The sequence below is a fragment of the Oncorhynchus mykiss genome, chromosome 1 (genome assembly GCF_013265735.2).
Source record: "Oncorhynchus mykiss isolate Arlee chromosome 1, USDA_OmykA_1.1, whole genome shotgun sequence".
Classification (NCBI taxonomy): domain Eukaryota; kingdom Metazoa; phylum Chordata; class Actinopteri; order Salmoniformes; family Salmonidae; genus Oncorhynchus; species Oncorhynchus mykiss.
The window spans coordinates 15,346,792-15,367,904 of record NC_048565.1 but is presented as its reverse complement, the minus strand read 5'-3'; the positions used below and the strand labels follow the sequence as shown (position 1 = coordinate 15,367,904).

At 42.3% G+C, this 21,113-nt stretch overlaps 1 protein-coding gene across 10 annotated transcripts in view; it reads left to right on the top strand.

Annotated features, from left to right (window-relative positions):
• Positions 1 to 21,113, top strand: part of LOC110488740 (dual specificity protein phosphatase CDC14AB) — a 68,679-nt gene that overhangs the window by 26,329 nt on the left and 21,237 nt on the right. For all 10 annotated transcript variants that reach the window (XR_005037003.1, XM_021561531.2, XM_021561608.2 and 7 more), the window contains 4 exons: positions 10,318 to 10,380; positions 11,092 to 11,179; positions 11,506 to 11,736; positions 15,400 to 15,538. Coding sequence is in view for 9 of the 10 variants with exons in the window: in XM_021561531.2 (XP_021417206.2) it covers positions 10,318 to 10,380; positions 11,092 to 11,179; positions 11,506 to 11,736; positions 15,400 to 15,538 (521 nt within the window). In the remaining variant the exon portion in view is untranslated. The remainder of the gene's footprint in view (positions 1 to 10,317; positions 10,381 to 11,091; positions 11,180 to 11,505; positions 11,737 to 15,399; positions 15,539 to 21,113) is intronic.

The following is a 21,113-nucleotide window of genomic DNA, read 5'->3' as shown; positions in this document are numbered from 1 at the left end:
ATGACAAGTAATTTTCCCAACAATTGTTTATAGACAGATTATCACAATTCCAGTGGGTCAGAAGTTTACACACTAAGTTGACTGTGCCTTTTAAACAGCTTGGACAATTCCAGAAAATGATGTCTTGGCGTTAGAAGCTTCTAATAGGCTAATTAACTTAATTTGAGTCAACATCCCAACCGTGCTTTGCTGCAGGAGGGACTGGTGCACTTCACAAAATAGATGGCATCATGAGGTAGGAAAATTGTGGATATTTTGAAGCAACATCAAGACATCCGTCAGGAAGGTAAAGCGTGGTTGTAAATGGGTCTTCCAAATGGACAATGACCCCAAGCATACTTCCAAAGCTGTGGCAAAATGGCATAAGGGCAACAAAGTCAAGGTATTGGAGTGGCCATAACAAAGCCCTGACCTCAATCCCATAGAAAATGTGTGGGCAGAACTGAAAAAATGTGTGAGCATGGAGGCCTACGAACCTGACTTTAACACCAGTTCTGTCAGGAGGAATGGGTCATAATTCAACCAACTAATTGTGTGAAGCTTGTGGAAGGCTACCCAAAACGTTTGACCCAAGTTAAACAACTTAAAGGCAATGATACCAAATACTAATTGAGTGTATGTAAACACCTTACCCACTGGGAATGTGATGAAATAAATAAAAGCTGAAATACATCATACATCTCTACTATTATTCTGACATTTCACATTCTTAAAATAAAAGTGGTGATCCTAACTGACCTAAAACAGGGAATTTTTTACTGGGATTAAATGTCAGGAATTGTGAAACTGAGTTTAAATGTATTTGGCTAAGGTGTATGTACATTTCTGACTTCAACTGTATATACATGAAAAACAAATTGTATGTATGAAAAGCTGATCCATTAAGATGTATGGAGAAAAATGAATAAATCCATTGCAAAATAATGCTTTTTATTCATTCATGGAAATACCAGTTGATGTGCTTCAACTTCAAAGGCAAATGGGCTAATAAATCCTCCATCTGCTTGGAAATTAGTGTTGGGTGTGTTCTATTTTTACTCACGCAAAATACGTGAGGTCCTCATAGGCACTATAGTTAAGTGTTCCCTGACTGGGCAAAATTGGCATAAATTGTGTTGATTATCCCTGTGTCCAGTGTTCCCGCCGAGGAGATTATTTTTTCATAACCGACAGACTGCCTCGCGATTGTGCCTTGAGGACAAAGTAACGAGGCTGATGGGCGTAAAGCTTTTCCAAGGAGTTGACAGTTTTTACTTCCCAACTGTTCTCTTTGATCAGGCAAAGGTCTGCTGCAAACGCAAGTAAATTAGAAGCACATTGTGTTCATCAGGCCCAGTCCTAGCAGTTCTGCTACCACCCTAGGCCAGATCAACATATGCTGCCCCTGTGTCATGTATAGTATATAGTCTATCAATCCATTCCAAAACTTGAGTAATAATGTGTATTATGTATCAACATTGTTGCCAACTAGTCACATTGGAGAGTTGCATTAGGATGCCTATAGTATGAAACAGAGTTATCAACAACCCAACTATATCACACGACACCAGTCATGACCCCACGATAGTTCAAATGACAAACATATGAATTAGCATGTTACCTTAAATGCATGGCGCTGGCCTCGTTTCACAGGAGAGCATTGTAAAATAAGCTTTCTCTCAATGAACCAGACTTAACAAATGTTTATTTTCATATCGGATTTGATTGTCCAACAGTTTTATAACGTCTTCAATGTGTGGCCGCCTTGAGTGCGTTGGGCTAAATTAAATTAGAGAGGCCTAAATTGTCATTTGAAACTGCTGTGTTTTGTCATTTATTAATTAAACTGTTCATACAAATAATAACAGGCCAGGTCATTCAAAAATGATACAAATACTGGATTTTGGTGTAAAATGTATTTTTTTATTTCACCATTTAACCAGGTAGGCCAGTTGAGAACAAGTTCTCATTTACAACTGCGACCTGGCCAAGATAAAGCAAAGTAGTGCGGCAAAAACAACAGTTGCACATGGGATAAACAAAAGTACAGTCAATAACACAAAAAAAATCTATAGAAGGTGTGTGTGCAAATGTAGTAAGGAGGTAAGGCAATAAATAGGCCATAGTAGTGAAGTAATTACAATTTAGCAAATTAACACTGGAGTGATAGATGTGCAGATGATGTGCAAGTAGAAATCCTGGTGTGCAAAAAAAAGTAAATATAAACAATATGGGGATGAGGTAGGCAGTTGGATGGGCTATTTACAGATAGGCTATGTAAAGCTTCAACGATTGGTAAGCTGCTCAGATAGCTGATGCTTCAAGTTAGTGAGGGAGATATGAGTCTCCAACTTTCCAGTTATTGGCAGCAGAGAACTGGAAGGAAAGGCGGCCATAGAGGTGTTGGCTTTGGGGATGACCAGTGAGATATACCTGCTGGAGCGCATGCTACGGGTAGGTGTTATGGTTACCAGTGAGCTGAGATAAGGCGGAGCTTTACCTAGCAAAGCCTTAGATGACCTGGAGCCAGTGGGTCTGGCGGTGAATATGTAGCGAGGGCCAGCCGACGAGAGCATATAAGTTGCAGTGGTGGGTGGTATATGGGGCTTTGGTGACAAAACGGATGGCACTGTGATAGACTGCATCCAGTTTGCTGAGTAGAGTGTTGGAGGCTATTTTGTAAATGACATTGCCGAAGTCGAGGATCGGTAGGATGGTCAGTTTTACGAGGGTATATTTGGTAGCGTGAGTGAAGGAGGCTTTGTTGCAAAATAGGAAGCCGATTCTAGATTTAATTTTGGATTGGAGATGCTTAGTGTGAGTCTGGAAGAAGAGTTAGCCAGACACCTTGGAAGTCCGAACCGTCCAGAGTTGTGATGCTGGGCGGGTGTGGGCAGCGATCGGTTGAATAGCATGCGTTTTGTTTTACTAGCGTTTAAGAGCAGTTGGAGGCCACGGAAGGAGTGTTGTATGGCATTGAAGCTTGTTTGGAGGTTTGTTAACAGTGTCCAAAGAAGGGCCAGATGTATACAGAATGGGGTCGTCTGCGTAGAGTTGGATCAAGGAATCATCCGCAGCAAGCGCGACATCGTTGATATATACAGAGAAAAGAGTCGGCCCAAGAATTGAACCCTGTGGTACCCCATAGAGACGGCCAGAGGTCTGGACAACAGGCCCTCCAATTTGACACACTGAACTCTCAGAGAAGTAATTGGTGAAGCAGTCATTTGAGAAGCCAAGGCTGTTGAGTCTGCCGATAAGAATGTGGTGCTGCTGCACAGTACTGTCTTTTATCAATGGCGGTTATGATATCGTTTAATTTCTTGAGCGTGGCTGAAGTGCACCCATGACCAGCTCGGAAACCGGATTGCACAGCGGAGAAGGTACGGTGGGATTCAAAATGGTCTGTGATCTGTTTATTAACTTGGCTTTCAAAGACTTTAGAAAGGCAGGGCAGGATGGATATAGGTCTGTAACAGTTTGGGTCTCGAGTGGGGGATGACCGTGGCAGCTTTCCAATCTTTGGGAACCTCAGACGATACGAAAGAGAGGTTGAACAGACTAGTAATAGGGGTTGCAACAATGGTGGCGGATAATGTTAGAGGGTCCAGATTGTCTAGCCCAGCTGATTTGTACGGGTCCAGGTTTTGCAGCTCTTTCAGAACATCTGCTATCTGGATTTGGGTGAAGGAGAAGCTGGGAGGCTTAGGCAAGTAGCTGCAGGGGGTGTGGAGCTGTTGGTTGGGGTAGCCAGGAGGAAAGCATGGCCAGCCGTAGAGATGCTTATTGAAATTATCATGGATTTATCAGTGGTGACAGTGTTTCCTAGCCTCCGTGCAGTGGGCAGCTGGGAGGAGGTGCTCTTATTCTCCATGGACTTAACATTGTCCCAAAACGTTTTGGAGTTAGAGCTACAGGATGCAAATTTGTTTGAAAAAGCTAGACTTTGCTTTCCTGACTGACTGAGTGTTGGTTCCGGACTTCCCTGAAAAGTTGCATATCGCAGTGACTATTCGATGCTAGTGCAGTACGCGACAGGATGTTTTTGTGCTGGTTGAGGGCAGTCAGGTCTGGAGTGAACCAAGGGCTATATCTGTTTTTAGTACTACATTTTTGGAAAGTGGCATGCTTTTTTAAGATGGTGAGGAAATTCCTTGTAAGAACAACCAGGCATCCTCTACTGATGGGATGAGGTCAATATCCTTCCAGGATGCCGGGCCAGGTCGGTTAGAAAGGCGCCTGCTTGCAGAAGTGTTTGACCGCGGACCCATAATGGATGCAGGCAATGAGGCAGTGATCCCTAAGATCCTGATTGAAAACAGTAGAGTTGTATTTGGAGGGCAAGTTGGTCAGGATAATATCTATAAGGGAGACTCCTCCCTGTTTGGCAGTTCTATCTTGACGGAAAATGTTGTAGTTGGATGGAAATCTCAGAATTTTTGGTGGCCTTCCTGAGCCAGGATTCAGACATGGCAAGGACATCAGGGTTGGTGGAGTGTGCTAAAGCAGTGAGTACAATAAACTAAGGGAGGAAGCTTCTGATGTTTACATGCATGAAATCAAGGATTTTACAGTTCCGGTATTACTGTGTCGGCAACTTGTTCTACTAGGATAAATGTTTTTATAGCGGGGAGGAAGACAACTTTTCAATAAAACCGGTCTTTGGTATAAGGTCATTATACTTTTATTTTATTACAACTTGAGGCTATTTTTTATTCTGATGAATGACCATAATCTAAATGTGATTCTGAACACCGTGGGTGAACGTCCTAAAGCCGTACACACCCAATGCATATGGATGTTCGGTAAATTTCTTGAATGTCTGGTAAATTAAAATCTTGCAGGTCACGTTGTCCGGCGCCTAATTTTCCTAACGAAAACCGTGGTACACACGCACAAATGTACATAGATGATGATGATACAACAAAAACATATTTTTTTATTTATTTAGATCTTGTAAAAGAAAATACAATGTTATATTCTCCTACATTCCTCTCACATTCCAAACTTCAAAGTGTTTCCTTTCAAATGGTATCAAGAATATTGCATATCCTTGCTGCATGCAGGCAGTTAGAAATCATTTTAGGCAACAAAAAAAAAAGGGTGGGTCCTTGAGGTTTTAAAGGGATCTCCTTCCTTTGTAAACCTTAACATGGTACAGAGCAGGAGTAGTACATTTTCACTGTTTACTGTGGCTGGCAGAGGGCTTCATTCACTATGGAACCTACTGCCCAGGAGAACTGAGAAAAGGTACTTAACATAGGCCTGGGGGAGAGAGCAGCTCACAGACAGCGGTCAACACTACAGACCTAGCAGGGAGAATAGGGGATGGAAAAAGACTGCATGCACGTGCCCACGGCACGTTCACATATCAAATGTTTGTGTGCTTTTTTTGTCCACTCTGTTTCCCTGTCTGAACGGGGTAGTCTCCTACTCTGCCTTTCTGTTTTATAAAGTGAGTTAACATTTCATTGTTTTTTATAAATTAATTAAAAAATCTAAGGTCCCTAAGAACACAGTGGCCATTATTCTTAAATGGAAAAAGTTTAACCACCAAGACTTCCTAGAGCTGGCTGCCCAACCAAACTGAGGAGAAGGACCTTTGTCAAGGTGGTGACCAAGAACCCAATGGTCACTCTGAAGGAGATCCTCTATGGAGATGGTTTTCCTTCTGGAAGGTTCCCCCATCTCTGCAGCACTCCACCAATCAGGCCTTTATGGTAAAGTGGCCAGATGCTAGCCACAGTAAAAGGCACCTAAAGGACACTCGGACCATGAGAAACAATGGCCTAAAAGCCAAGCGTCACGTCTGGAGGAAACCTTGCACCATCCCTACGCTGAAGCATGGTGGTGGCAGCATCAGCGGCAGAGTCTGGAAGAGTAGTCAGGATCGAGGGAAAGATGACCGGAACAAAGTACAGAGAGATCCTTGATGAAAACCTGCTCCAGAGCGCTCAGGACCTCAGGGCTGGGGCAAAGGTTCACCTTCCAACAGGACAACGACCCTAAGCACACAGCCAAGACAATGCAGGAGTAGCTTCTAGACAAGTCCTTGAATGTCCTTAAGTGACCCAGCCAGAGCCTGGACTTAAACCCAATCGAACATCTCTGAAGAGACCTGAAAATAGCTGTGCAGCAACGCTCCCCATCCAACCAGGCAGAGCTTGAGAAGATCTGCGGAGAATAATGGGAAAAACTCCCCAAATACAGGTTTGCCAATCTTGTAGCCATACCCATGATGACTCGAGGCTGTAATTGCTGACAAAGGTGCATAAAAAGTACTGAGTGAAGGGTCTGAATACTTAGGAAAATATTTGAGTTTTATTTTTAATAGATTTGCAAACATTTTTGGTTTTGTTATTATGGGGTATTGTGTGTAGATTTGATTTGGGAGGGGGGGGGGGGTGATGACAATTGAATCAATTTTAGAATAACGTAACAAATGTGAAGGGAAAAAAAGTGGGAAAGGTCAAGGGGTCTGAATACTTTCCGACTGCACTCTACACTACATCTTATTATTGACAGCCAAGTCAACGGGTCGCTGTTACGAATCCCTTTGGCCCGGCAGTCTAGGGGGGGGATGGTAACGAGGCCCGTAACATAACTCATGCAAAGTGTAATAGTGACAAAGTATCAGTGAGAATGAAAAACCATAGACAACTTAATTACCATCAAACACTCAGGGTTTATTTGAAAACACACGGTAAAGGGGGGGCAGGAAAAGGGGCTGAGCTGGACCCAAGGAAATAAAAAGTTTCCAAAAATACCCCTAAGCTAGACTAGCCTACTTCAATACAGCTAACTAACCAAAAATACAGTGGGTGGTCCGCCCCGTTCTAACTAGTGTTTTTAAACTAAGTTTACCTACAGGTAGTGTATGCCCATGGGCGACTTGTCTTGTACCCCCTTTTCCCACCGTCAAACACCATAACACAAACAATACTCACAGGTGGGGACAAAGTGATCTGGAGATGCTAAAACAAACAAGAGAACTACAGAGAGATTGTTTTACAGAGATATTGACAGCGAGATTGAGCTCCCGAGAAAACAATTGACAGGGTTTTTAAACCAAGGGAATGTGATTGGGTAATGGAAACAGGAGATGGTGTGTCTTCTGATTAGTGAATGATGATTGCCACCTGTGAGGAGGGGAGAAGGAGAAAAAATGAATACACACACACACACAGGACACACACCGAATACCTGTATCCGCAACAGTCGCAAAATGCGAGTAAATGGTTGCAAAGTTCACCAACAATGTTTCAACTAAAGACTTCATAAACTACTCAAGTCTTATTAAACTGGTACAGGGGAATGGTGATATGAAGCTGTGTGATGAGTGCCTGTAATGGCCTGACCGGAAAGGAAATGCGTAACAGAATAGCTCATGTCGGTGTTATGTGAGGAGCAGGGTTGGCCATCTAGCAATTCTGGCAAATGTCAGATCGGCTGCACTTTTTTTTTTTAATGGGCTGGTCGAAATTGACACTCACAAATATTTGATAAAGGAAAAATAAATAAAGGTGACAAGGCCAGCGGCCCATGGGCTTGCTAATATTGTTTTCTTTTTTTTGCACAATTTCTTTACACTTAACTATAATGAGCCTTTTGCTGATCAGCGGCCCCCTGACCAAGATGGACCGGCCTGGGTTTCTCACATTCAAAGTCAAACGCGACATCAGCAAAGATACTTTTTCCGACTCTGTCATCCGACTCTCAGCCCAGATCGTGGTTTGTAAAAAACGGGAAGGCTCCCTATAAAAGTAGAAAGAGCACATTCTACATTGTCACCTCACTCAAAACAACCTATTTTGGGGGCTGCTAAAACTCTGATTTTATCAAACAGTAAAGTGCATTATCCTCATTCTTATAATGAAAGCTTCTGCCCTGTGCCTGTTTCACTGGGGCATGCTGCTGTGATGAGCAAACCACTCTCCTCTGACTGCAAAACAACTTGCTCTGATCGTATAACATTTCAAAATGCAGTTGCAGGAAAAAACACCGCTTTGGAAGCTTTGTCCCCTTGTCCCTGTCGAAGAGAGGAGGGTCTCAGATTTCTGGAAGTAAACTTTCTGTATGTCAATTTGGCTTAATAGCAACTATTTTACAACCAAGATATTTGATATGGAGCGGCGCCCTCCCTGAAATGTGCACCGGCCATTGCAATTTGAACCTCCTTCAAACAGCACACACAAATAAATTGTATCAGTGAGTAGAAAAATGGCTTAAATTGCCAAAGTTTCGCACTATCCCTTTAAGACTCAACTGGTGACATGACATGCTATAGTTTATTAGTCTATCTGGTTGGCATGGAAACCACCGCCTAGCCTGCTCAGTGTCGAAGTTTCAAGTTTTATTAGTCGTATGTACAGGATACACATGGTATACTCTGTCCAACGAAATGCTTACCTGCAGGTTCCTTCGACAATGCAACAACAACAAAATATAAGAATATGAACATAAAGTAAATGGCTCTGACTATAATAAACATTTTAGCATGAGTATAATACAGGAAGCTACAATTTATAGTCCAATATTTACACATTTGTGGGTGTGCGAGTGCATGTTTGCTGAAGTGCAGAGAATCAGAGCAGGTGGTCAGTCCAGTTCAAGTGTTCGGCAGTGTGATGGCTTGTAGATACTAACAGGCTCAGAGACGGTTTCTATCAGACCTCATGCTCTGATACGGTCTGCCCGACGGTAAGGGAGTGAACAGCTCATGGCTGGGGTATTTGTTCACAACCAGTTTTGATTTAAGAACAAAGCCCTGGTCTTCCCGTCTATTTCACTTTTTGGTTTATCAACTGGATAAAAATAAAAATATCTCTTAGGCTATTATACTGACTTTGGAGTCTGTCACTGATCTAGACATGAGAAACCAGAACTGTGATGTCTGTGTCCAGTCCATTAAACCAGTTGATAATTGATTTCCTGTGGATAAAGAACCAGTCTAAACTTCCGGACCACCAGGACTTGAGCTAAAAAAATAAAAAGAAGGGGGCGCTGAGCCGAACTATAAAATTCACTAAATAATTTACTTCCTTGTACAGTGTTGTGAATCACGACCCCCTAATGCTTATCGATATCAGTTCAGCAGCATATGGCTCTTACAGTGCAGTACTGGCTTCACACACACTCTTATAATCAGACCCTCCCTATTTGACACCACTGCCACAAATGTCATAGGTCTTAGACAAGAGGGACACAGTGGTGTGGAGTAGGATAGAATACTGGGAAGGAGCATGGTGATATCATGTCCTCCTCAGGCTCACCATGATCCTGGTGGCTGGATGCTGACTCGGTTGGTTGCTGACTGTTCACTGTGTACCTATCATCACCAACACTATACACTGAGTGTACAAAACATTTAAGAACACCTGCTCTTTCCATGACAGGCTGAACAGGTGAATCCAGGTGAAAATTATGATCCTTTATTGATGTCTCTACCTCAATCAGTGTAGCTGAATGGGAGGAGACACCAAACACCAAGCATTAAGGTGTTCCTAATGTTTGGTATACTCAGTGTATTAGAGGTTAAAGTGCACAGATAATTATCCTTAGTGATTTAGCCTCGTACTTAGCGACCGCATCGTGTCATGTTGTCGTGCCAACAATTACAGTACCACATACCATCTTGCTTTTATTATTGCTTTACTATCCATGTCCTTTTAAGCAACAATTATCAACATGGCTTAGTTTGATACAGCTGATAATGTCTGCGGGGGTCACTTTGCTGATCTCCGCCATAACAGATTATAATCGGTCATCATGATGCTGCTTCAGGCTTCCCAGCAGACCGAGAGTTTGAGGTCAATGTAGTTCTGGGGCTGCCTGGGTCACTAGTTTTGCTTGGTCATTAATCAGTTGAGACACACACAGGCCTGGCCTCCACAATCACCCAACCTCAATCCAATTGAGTTGAACCGCAGAGTAAAGGAAAAGCAGCCAGCAAGTGCTCAGCATATGTGGGAACTCCTTCTTGACTGTTGTAAAAGCATTCCTCATGAAGCTAGTTGAGAGAATGCCAAGAGTGGGCAAAGCTGTCATCAAGGCAAAGGGTGGCTACTTTGAACAATCTCAAATATCAAAAAATACTTTGATTTGTTTAACCCTTTTTTAGTTACTATGTGATTCCACATGTATTATTTCATAGTTTTGATGTCTTCGCTATTACTCTACAATGTAGAAAATAGTAAAAATTAAAAACCCTTTGAGTAGGTGTGTGAACTTTTGGTACTGTATGTATGTGTATGTATATATATATATATATATATATATATATATATATATATATATATATATATATATATTAAACTGTCTCTGCTCTCTTTTCTCCAGGCCCTGCAACATGGATTCTTTGACTTTGAGACATTTGACGTGGACGAATATGAGCACTACGAGGTAATGTTGTCATAGTGACATTGGACCCGCTCCAATAATAAGTGCCCACTCATCAGTTTGAACGGCGAAACATCTGTAAAGACAAACCGCAGCACACCTACAATATCCACAATCCCACTCTAAGATGTTACAAAACTTTGCGCTCCACTGACGACCTGACGTGACCTTTTAGATTCATAAATAGTCTTCTGTGAGCGTCATCAGTTTCATTTGACCCGACTCTGCAAAAACAGACAGAATATTGTCACCGAAAAAAGGGTTTGGCACTTGGTCACTAAAACAAAAGCAGCAAAGAGGAGGGATTGGTCCTTTGCAAATGGAGCGGTTGTTGATAATGACCTATTGCGTACCAAACTAGCCTGTCTGTGCCGTCGTGCCATTGTTGGTCCCAGATCGGTTTGTGCAGTCTTGCCCACCTGCAGTGTAAGGTTAGGTTGTTACTGAAGATGGCTACTAACTGGAGGCCAATCTGATTAAGTAAAGGCTAAAGTCTTAGGAACGTTTTTAAGTCAGAGCAAAATGTCCATATCAGTCTGGGCCCCTGTTTGATGAGTCCTTTTATTTTTTTACCTTTTTTTATTTAAACAGGGAAATCCCATTGAGACCAAGACCTCCTTTACAAGGGATCCCTGCATGTACACAAGTATACAGATTCACAACATTCCCAATCAGTCGAGACAATCAGTCTTCTCCCTTCTCTCTGTGTTATAGCGAGTGGAAAACGGTGACTTCAACTGGATCGTGCCGGGGAAGTTTCTGGCCTTCAGTGGACCCCATCCCAAAAGTAAAATAGAGAATGGTGAGACGAGTTTTGGATTCAGTCCTTGACCTTTTATGTGCTCTTCCCCTTTTAAGAAAAACAGCCGCTGTTCTAGAGTAATTTAGTACAGTTGTCTCGACCGATGAACCTTGACAGGGTTCAGGTTTAGATTCAGGTAGACTTTCCCTATGCATCTGTTCTCGCTAATCCTTTCTCTTCTGTAACAGCAGATGGCACCATTAGTGTAGTAATACATTTGACAACATACTAAGGAAGATTGCTCTATGCTTCAACATAATCAGTTTTCCTTACCTACGTTTTACACAAATTAGCTTACCTTTAATCTCCTCCCCATCCCAACCCAGGCTACCCTCTCCATGCCCCAGAGGCGTACTTCCCCTACTTCCGGAAACACAACATTACCACGGTGGTGCGGCTCAACAAGAAGATCTATGACGCCAAGCGCTTCACGGATGCCGGCTTCGACCACTACGACTTGTTCTTCGTGGATGGCAGCACACCCAACGACGTCATCACCCGCCGATTCCTGCACATCTGTGAGAGCACCGATGGAGCCGTGGCCGTTCACTGCAAGGGTGAGAGACACACACACACACACACACACACTGCAGTATCTGTTGAGATATTTCAAATAGCTTGCCTGGCATATGGACTCTGCTTTTTTGGGACTATATTGATGTATTGCATTGGTGTGCCTGGCAAGCTAAATCACGCGTACCCTGACTATTTAAAATATGTTGAGAGGGATTTTAGAGTTCACAAAATGTAGCCCAACTGTAGGCTACAATTTGTATTCTAGGCCCCAAATGGCTGTTTTATGCCGGTCTGATACTTTGCTTAACAAGTCACATAATAAGTTGCATGGACTCATACTGTGTGCAATAATAGTGTTTAACATGATTTTTGACTTCCTTTGACTTCCTCATCTCTGTACCCCACACATAGAATTATCGGTAAAGTCCATCAGTCGAGCAGTGAATTTCAAACACTGATTCAACCACAAAAACCAGGGATATATTCCAATGCCTCGCAAAGAAGGGCACCTATTGGTAGATGGGTAAAAATAAGAAAAGCAAACATTGAATATCCCTTTGAACATGGTGACGTTGTTAATACAAAGTGTTCTGTTTGGGACAAATCCAATACAACACATTAATGAGTGCTGCTCTCCATATTTTCAAGCATAGTCATTGCTGCATCATGTCATGTGTATTCTTATAATCGTTAAGGACTGGGGAGTTTTTCAGGATAACAAATTAACAGAATGGAGCTAAGCACAAGCAAAATCCTACATGAAAACCTGGTTCAGTCTTTCCACCAGACACTGGAAGATGAATTGTCCTTTCAGCAGGACAATTTTTATTTATTTCACCTTTATTTAACCAGGTAGGCTAGTTGAGATCAAGTTCTCATTTACAACTGCGACCTGGCCAAGATAAAGCAAAGCAGTGAGACTCAAACAACAACACAGAGTTACACATGGAATAAACAAACATACAGTCAATAATACAATAGATATATTCAGTGTGTGCAAATGAGGTTGGAAAAGGGGGGTGAGGCAATAAATAGGCCATAGTGGCTAAATTATTACAGCATGGCAAATTAAACACTGGGGTGATAGATGTGCAGAAGATGAGTGAGCAAGTCGCGATACTGGTGTGCAAAGGAGCAAATTAAATAACAATATGGTGATGAGGTAGTTGGATGGGCTATTTACAGATGGGCTATTTACAGATGGGCTATGTACAGGTGCAGTGATCTGTGAGCTGCTCTGACAGCTGGTGCTTAAAGTTAGTGAGTTAGCGCAGTGGACTAGGGCACTGCATCGCAACGCTAGCTGTGCCACCAGAGACTCTGGGTTTGCGCCCAGGCTCTGTCGCAGCCGGCCGTGACTGGGAGGTCCGTGGGGCGACGCACAATTGGCCTAGCGTCGTCCGGGTTAGGGAGAGTTTGGCCGGTAGGGATATCCTTGTCTCATCGCGCACTAGCGACTCCTGTGGCGGGCCGGGCGCAGTGCAAGCTAACCAAGGTCGCCAGGTGCACAGTGTTTCCTCCGACACATTGGTGCGGCTGACTTCCGGGTTGGATGCGCGCTGTGTTAAGAAGCAGTGCGGCTTGGTTGGGTTGTATTTCGGAGGACGCGTGACTTTCGACCTTCGTCTCTCCCGAGCCCGTACGGGAGTTGTAGCGATGAGAATAAATTGTTTTTTTGTTTTTTAATTTCTATTGGAAGGATTTAATCATTTGCAATTATGTCTACTTATGATAAGGTAAAATGTTTATGTTTCTGTATCAGTGGTAGATGGTAGATATATCCAATGCAAAAAACATCTACATTTAAATGGTATTAATATTAATTTGCATTTATTTCCATTATTTCCCATATATTCCTGTTAATTCCCACAAAGTTTCCACCTCTGAATATTCCCCAAAATGTGCAACCCTACTAGATACGTAAACATTATTAAAGTGGCTAGTGATTCCTAATCTATGTCTATAGGCAGCCGCCTCTGATGGCCTTGAGATAGAAGCTGTTTTTCAGTTTCTTGGTCCCAGCTTTGATGCACCTGTACTGACCTCGCCTTCTGGATGATAATGGGGTGAACAGGCAGTGGCTCAAGTGATTGATGTCCTTGATCTTTTTGGCCTTCCTATGGCACCGGGTGCAGTAGGTGTCCAGGAGGGTGAGAAGTTTGCCCCCGGTAATGCATTGGACAGACTGCACCACCCTCTGGAGAGCTTTGCGGGTTGTGGGCGGTGCAGTTGCCGTACCAGGCGGTGATGACAAAAGTATGTGGACACCTACACTTCGAACATCTCATTCCAAAATCAAATTTGGATTCATCAGATCAAAGGACAGATTTCCAACAGTCTAATGTCCATTGCTCATGTTTCTTGGCGCAAGCAAGTCTCTTCATAATGGTGTCATTCAGTATGGTCTCCTCTGAACAGCGGATGTGTCTGTTACTTGAACTCTGAAGCATTTATTTGGGCTGCAATCTGAGGTGCAGTTAACTCAATTTTTTTATTAAACTAGGAAAGTCGGTTAAGAACTAATTCTTATTTACCATGACTGCCTACACCGGCCAAACCCGGACGATGCTGGGCCAATTGTGCGCCGCCCTATGGGACTCCCAATCACGGCCGGTTGTGATACAGCCTGGATTCGAAACCAGGGTGTCTGTAGTGACGCCTCTAGCGCTGAGATGCAGTGCCTTATATTGCTGCGACACTCGGGAGCCGTAATGAACTTATCCTCTGCAGCAGAAGTAACTCTGGGTCTTCCTTTCCTGTGGCGGTCCTCATTAGAGCCAGTTTCAACATAACACTTGATTGTTTTTGTGACCGCACTTGAAGAAACTTTTAAAGTTCTTGAAATGTTCCACATTGACTGACCTTCATGTTTTAAAGTAATGATGGACTGTCGTTTCGCTTTGCTTATTTGAGCTGTTTTTGCCATAAAATGGAGTTGGTCTTTTGCTAAATAGGACAATTTTTTTTTAAAAGCAGCAGCTACTCTTCCTGGGGTCCACACGAAACATAATACAGAATGACATAATACAGAACATCAATAGACAAGAACCGCTCAAAGACAGAACTACACATTTTTTTTTTTAAAGGCACATGTAGCCACATATCAATACATACACACAAACTATCTAGGTCAAATAGGGGAGAGGTGTTACTTTATCTGTTTTTTGACACCAGGTTTGCTGTTTGAGCAATATGAGATTAGGATTATTTTCATCTGTATAACACCCCTACCTTGTCACAGCAAAACTGATTGGCTCAAACACATTAAGAAGGAAAGAAATTCCACAAATGAACTGTTAACAAGGCACATCTGTTAATTGAAATGCATTCTAGGTGACTACCTCATGAAGCTGGTTGAGAGAATGCCAAGAGTGTATAAAGCTGTTATCAAGGCAAAGGGTGGCTACTTTGAAGAATCTCCAATATAAAATATATGTTTTACACTTTTTTGGTTACTTTATGATTCCATATGTGTTATTTCATAGTTTTGATGTCTTCACTATTATTCTACAATGTGGAAAATAAATTAAGAAACCTTGGAATGAGTATGTGTGTCCAAACTTTTGACGTGTGTGTATATGTGTGTGTATATATATATCTCAATCAGGTCTGATGACATTGTTACTTTTAATATGTTCTATTCAATTCCTTATTCATGAAAAATTAAATCCTAATTATTTTCACTTGCTCATTCTTGTCATCAGCTGGCCTTGGTCGTACTGGCACCCTGATAGGCTGTTACCTAATGAAGCACTACCACTTCACGGCAGCAGAGACCATCGCCTGGATCAGGGTCTGCCGGCCGGGCTCTATTATCGGGCCTCAGCAGCTCTTCTTGGAGGAGTAAGTACTCCTAATAGCTGGTCCTAGCTACATGTCTCATTCATATACACTGAACAAAAATATAAATGCAACAAGGTCAAAGATTTTAATGAGTTCCATTTCATATAAGGAAATCAGTTAATTGAAATAAATGAATTAGTCCCTAATCTATGGATTTCACAAGACTGGCAATACAGAGATGCATCTGTTGGTCGCAGATGCCTTAAAAAAAATACAAATATTCTCCAGCATGCCTGTGGCCATCGAAGGTGAGCATTTTCCCACTGAAGTCGGTTATGACACCAAACTGTCAGGTCAAGGTCAAGATCCTGGTGAGGACAACGAGCACGCAGATTAGCTTCTCTGAGACGGTTTCTGACAGTAGATTTCTGATGTAGAAGTTCTTCAGTTGTGCAAACCGACAGTTTCATCAGCTGTCGAGGTTGCTGGTCTCATACAATCCCTCAGGTGATGAAGCCGGATGTGGGATGGCGTGGTTACACGTGGTCGCGTGGGTACACGTGGTCTGCGGTTGTGTTGCTGGTTGGACGTACTGCCAAATTCTCTAAAACATTGTTGGAGGCGGCTTACGGTAGAGAAATTAACATTTAATTATCTGGCAACAGCTCTGGTGCACATACCTACAGTCAGCATGCCAATTGCAAGCTCCCTCAAAACTTCATATTTATTTTCTTTATTTTTTAAACACAATTTCAGTTTAATCCACCTGAAAAGACAGAACAAATAATACAACAAATATTGTGGTTAAATTCAAATATACTAATTGATAAAAACACTGTATTTTTTGAAGAAATGTTTAAAGAAGGTATAATTTTAGTGAATGATATCATGAAAAGGATTGGTGGAGTTATGTCACACATGCAGCTCTATCCAAAATTACAACCAATTAATTGCAGCATTACCACAAAAATGGAAGAGGCAAGTAGAAGGGGGAAAAAAGTAAGAAACTTGTATGTCGGCCCTGTATTAAAGAACATAAATGGTTAAAGAAAAGTGTAATAAATAAAAACATATACCAATTTCATTTAAGAACCAAAAAACTGACAGCTGTGCCATATAAATTGCAAAATAGTTGGGAAGAGATTTTCAATGTACCCATTCCATGGCACATGGTTTATGAATTGATACGCAAAACAACGACGGATTCAAAACTTCACATTTTTCAATTTAAATTACTATACAAAATTCTTGCAACTAATAGAATGTTATATATATATATATATATGTTATATATATACATATATATACAATCTTCCCAGCTCTGCAGATTCTGCTGTGAGGAGGCAGAGTCATTAGATCATTTATTTTGGTATTGTCCATATGTAGCTCGTTTTTGGTCACAGGTCCAGGAATGGCTGAAGAATTGCAACATTTGCAACATTTGCCTAGAACTAATGATAGCAATACTGGGTGATTTGAAAAGCCATAGTCAATCTATCAATAATAAATAATTATTTGAGCAAAAATGTTTCTTTTTAATTTACAATCTGTAGAAGCTATGAGAATAGAAAGGTTCAATTTGTTTGTGAAACATCATAGCACAGTTGAAAAATATATGGCAAATAGAAATCCAAAATGGATGATGTTGAGAGATGGATGGGAGAGGTTGAATGGAGCTGAAGGGTGGGACTAATAGCAAGATAAACCATGTAAAACATACGGGGTCTGTAAAATGTAGATAGGATCAGAACTTTTGTGAAATAGCACAGTTACAAATAGAAATCAAACTGGATGGACATCAGAAATAGAGGAAGGACTAAAAACAAACAAAAAATAACTATTGTAAAATAGACTGTGTCTGTAAAATGTATATAAGATCGAACCCGGATCTGTAGTGACGCCTCTAGCACTGCGATGCAGTGCCTTAGACCGCTGCGCCTCTCGGGAGGCTAATGTCATTCTGTTTAATCAGCTTCTTGATATGCCACTACTGTCAGGTGGATGGATTATCTTGGTCAAGGAGAAATGCTTACTAGCAGGGATGTAAACAAATGTGTGCACAAAATTTGTGAAAAATAAGCTTTTTTGTGCGCATGGAAAAATTTGGGGGATATTTTATTTCAGCTCATGAAATGTGGGATCAACACTTTACATGTTGCGTTTATATTTTTTATATTATTTTTTAAACATTTGACATTATAGTATTTTTGAAGACATTCTTGTCCAGAGCGAATTACAATTAGTGCATTCATCTTAGGATAGCTAGGTGAGACAACCACATCACAGTCGAGCAAGGACATTTTTCCTCAATAAAGTAATTATCAGCAAAGTCAGTGTTAGTAGGGAATTACAGTTGTTATTTTTTGGGGGGGGGTAGTGGGAGTTTATTTAAGATACTCTTTGAAGAGGTAGAGTTTCAGGCGTTTTCAGAAGATGGGCAGAGACTCTGCTCTCTGCTGTCTTGATGTTAGAGGGAAGCTGGTTCCACAATTAGGTGCCAAGACTATCATGATGTTGTTTTCTTGCCTTTGACTGCCAGTTCGACTTGTTCTTTCAGTTGCTACTGTAGAGGGTGCCTGAAAACGTTTGCAGTACCAATTGATCGTGCCTCAGGTTATGACCAGGTTTGAGCTGTGTTTGATTTGTAAATCGGGACGTGCCGGAACAAAAAGTGAGCGAGATAGGAGGGTGACCTGGGGGGCTCTGAGATACCTGATTACATATATATATATATTAAAAAAATCACCTTTCATAATCGAGTACTGCATGCATTATCATCGCTTTTGCGTACTGGCATAGAGCAGTAGTGTAGAGGCGCTTGCAGAAGTTGCACACGTTTTGTTGTTGTAGCCTATTGTTCAGCAATAATGTGGCCTTTTTATGAATGCATTTCATGCAATTCTACATCATTTTTTTTTTTTTTTAATACCTCAGAAATGATTGAAATGACAGGGTACTTTGACACTTGACAAACGCAGAATCTGAGATCAATAAAAACGACCTCATCATAAATCCACCGATCACCTGTGTGTGTGTGGAGACGCACATATTGGACAATAGGAGGAAATTACCGTCCTAAAAAAGCTTGGCCGATGGCCAGCGCGCTCGTTCCAAACGCCTAATCTCTGTTCTTTTACTTAGTAAAACAATGCAATGACATGCCTTTTTGGAAGTTGGTCAAATCTTTTGGTAGCCTACAGGCAGATCGGTCTTCTCTTTTCATCAGGATCCATTTGCTTTCCAACCTGTGTTTTACTGCATTTGTATTTGAAATATTGCGAAAGGCCTGTTTTTGGCTGCATGATGTTCACTGACAGATTTGCCATGCGCTCCCGACTAGGCTATGCCTTGTGATTGAACTACACACAATCCACAGCTAGGCTAAATGTAACTTTATTTAACCAGGTAGGCTAGTTGAGAACAAGTTCTCATTTACAACTGCGACCTGGCCAAGATAAAGCAAAGCAGTTTGACACATACAACAACATGCTGTCAATAATACAATAGAGAAAGTCTATATACAGTGTGTGCAAATGAGGTAGGGTAAGGGGGGTGAGGCAATAAATAGGCCATAGTGGCAAAATTATTACAGTATGGCAAATTAAACACTGGAATGGTAGATGTGTGGAAGATGAATGTGCATGTAGAGATACTGGGTTGCAAAGGAGCAAGATAAATACAGTATGGGGATGGGTAGTTGGATGGGCTATTTACAGATGGACTATGTACAGGTGCAGTGATCTGAGAGCTGCTTTGACAGCTGGTGCTTAAAGCTAGTGAGGGAGGTATGAGTCTCCAGCTTCAGTGATTTTTGCGGTTCGTTCCAGTCATTGACAGCAGAGAACTGGATGGAAAGGCGGCCAAAGGAGGAATTGGCTTTGGGGGATGACCAGTGAGATATACCTGCTGGAGCGCGTGCTGCGGGTGGGTGCTGCTATGGTGACCAGTGAGCTGAAATAAGTTGGGGCTTTACCTAGCAACGACTTATAGATGACCTGGAGCCAGTGGGTTTGGCGGAGAGTATGAAGTGAGGGCCAGCCAACGAGAGCGTACAGGTCGCAGTGGGTAGTGTATGGGGCTTTGGTGACTAAACGGATGGCACTGTGATAGACTGCATCCAATTTGTTGAGTTGGAGGCTATTTTGTAAATGACATCGCCAGAGTCTAGGATCGGTAGGAAGGTCAGTTTTACGAGGGTATGTTTGGCAGCATGAGTGAAGGATGCTTTGTTGCGAAATAGGAAGCCGATTCTAGATTTAATTTTGGATTGGAGATGCTTAATGTGAGTCTGGAACGAGAGTTTACAGTCTAGCCAGACACTTAGGTATTTGTAGTTGTCCACATATTCTTAGTCAGAACCGTCCAGAGTAGTGATGCTGGATGGGTGGGCAGGTGCGGGCAGCAATCGGTTGAATAGCATGCATTTAGTTTTACTTTAATTTAAGAGCAGTTGGAGGCCACGGAAGGAGAGTTGTATGGCATTGAAGCTCGTCTGGAGGTTAGTTAACACAGTGACCAAAGAAGGGCCAGAGGTATACAGAAGGGTGTCGTCTGCGTAGAGGTGGATCAGAGAATCACCAGCAGCAAAAGCGACATCATTGATGTATACAGAGAAGAGAGTCGGCCTGAGAATTGAACCCTGTGGCACCCCCATACAGACTGCCAGAGGTCCGGACAACAGGCCCTCAGATTTGACACACTGAACTTTATCTGAGAAGTAGTTGGGGAACCAGGCGAGGCAGTCATTTGAGAAACCAAGGCTGTTGAGTCTGCCGATAAGAATGTGGTGATTGACAGAGTCGAAAGCCTTGGGCAGGTCGATGAATACGGCTGCACAGTAATGTCTCTTATCGATGGCGGTTATGATATCGTTTAGGACCTTGAGCTTGGCTGAGTTGCACCCATGACCAGCTCTGAAACCAGATTGCGTAGCGGAGAAGGTACGGTGGGATTCGAAATGGTCGGTAATCTGTTTGTTAACTTGGCTTTAGAAAGGCAGGGCAGGATAGATTTAGGTCTATAGCAGTTTGGGTCTAGAGTGTCTCCCCCTTTGAAGAGGGGGATGACCGCGGCAGATTTCCAATCTTTGGGAATGTCAGACGATACGAAAGAGAGGTTGAACAGGCTAGTAATAGGGGATGCAACCATTTCGGCAGATTATTTTAGAAAGAGAGGGTTCAGATTGTCTAGCCCGGCTGAGTTGTAGGTGTCCAGATTTTGCAGATCTTTCAGAACATCAGCTATCTGGATTTGGGTGAAGGAGAAATGGGGGAGGCTTGGGTGAGTTGCTGTGGGGGGTGCAGGGCTGTTGATCAGGGTAGGGGCAGCCAGGTGGAAAGCATGGCCAGCCTTAGGGAAATGCTTATTGAAATCCTCAATTATAGTAGAGCTATCAGTGGTGACAGTGTTTCCTAGCCTCAGTGCAGTGGGCAGCTGGGAGGAGGTGCGCTCATTCTCTATGGACTTTAGTGTCAGAACTTTTTGGAGTTTGTGCTACAGGATGAACATTTCTACTTGAAAAAGCTAGCCTTAGCTTTCCTAACTGCCTGTGTATATTGGTTCATAAGTTCCCTGAAAAGTTGCATATCACGGGGGCTATTCGATGCTAATGCAGAACGCCACAGGATTTTTTTGT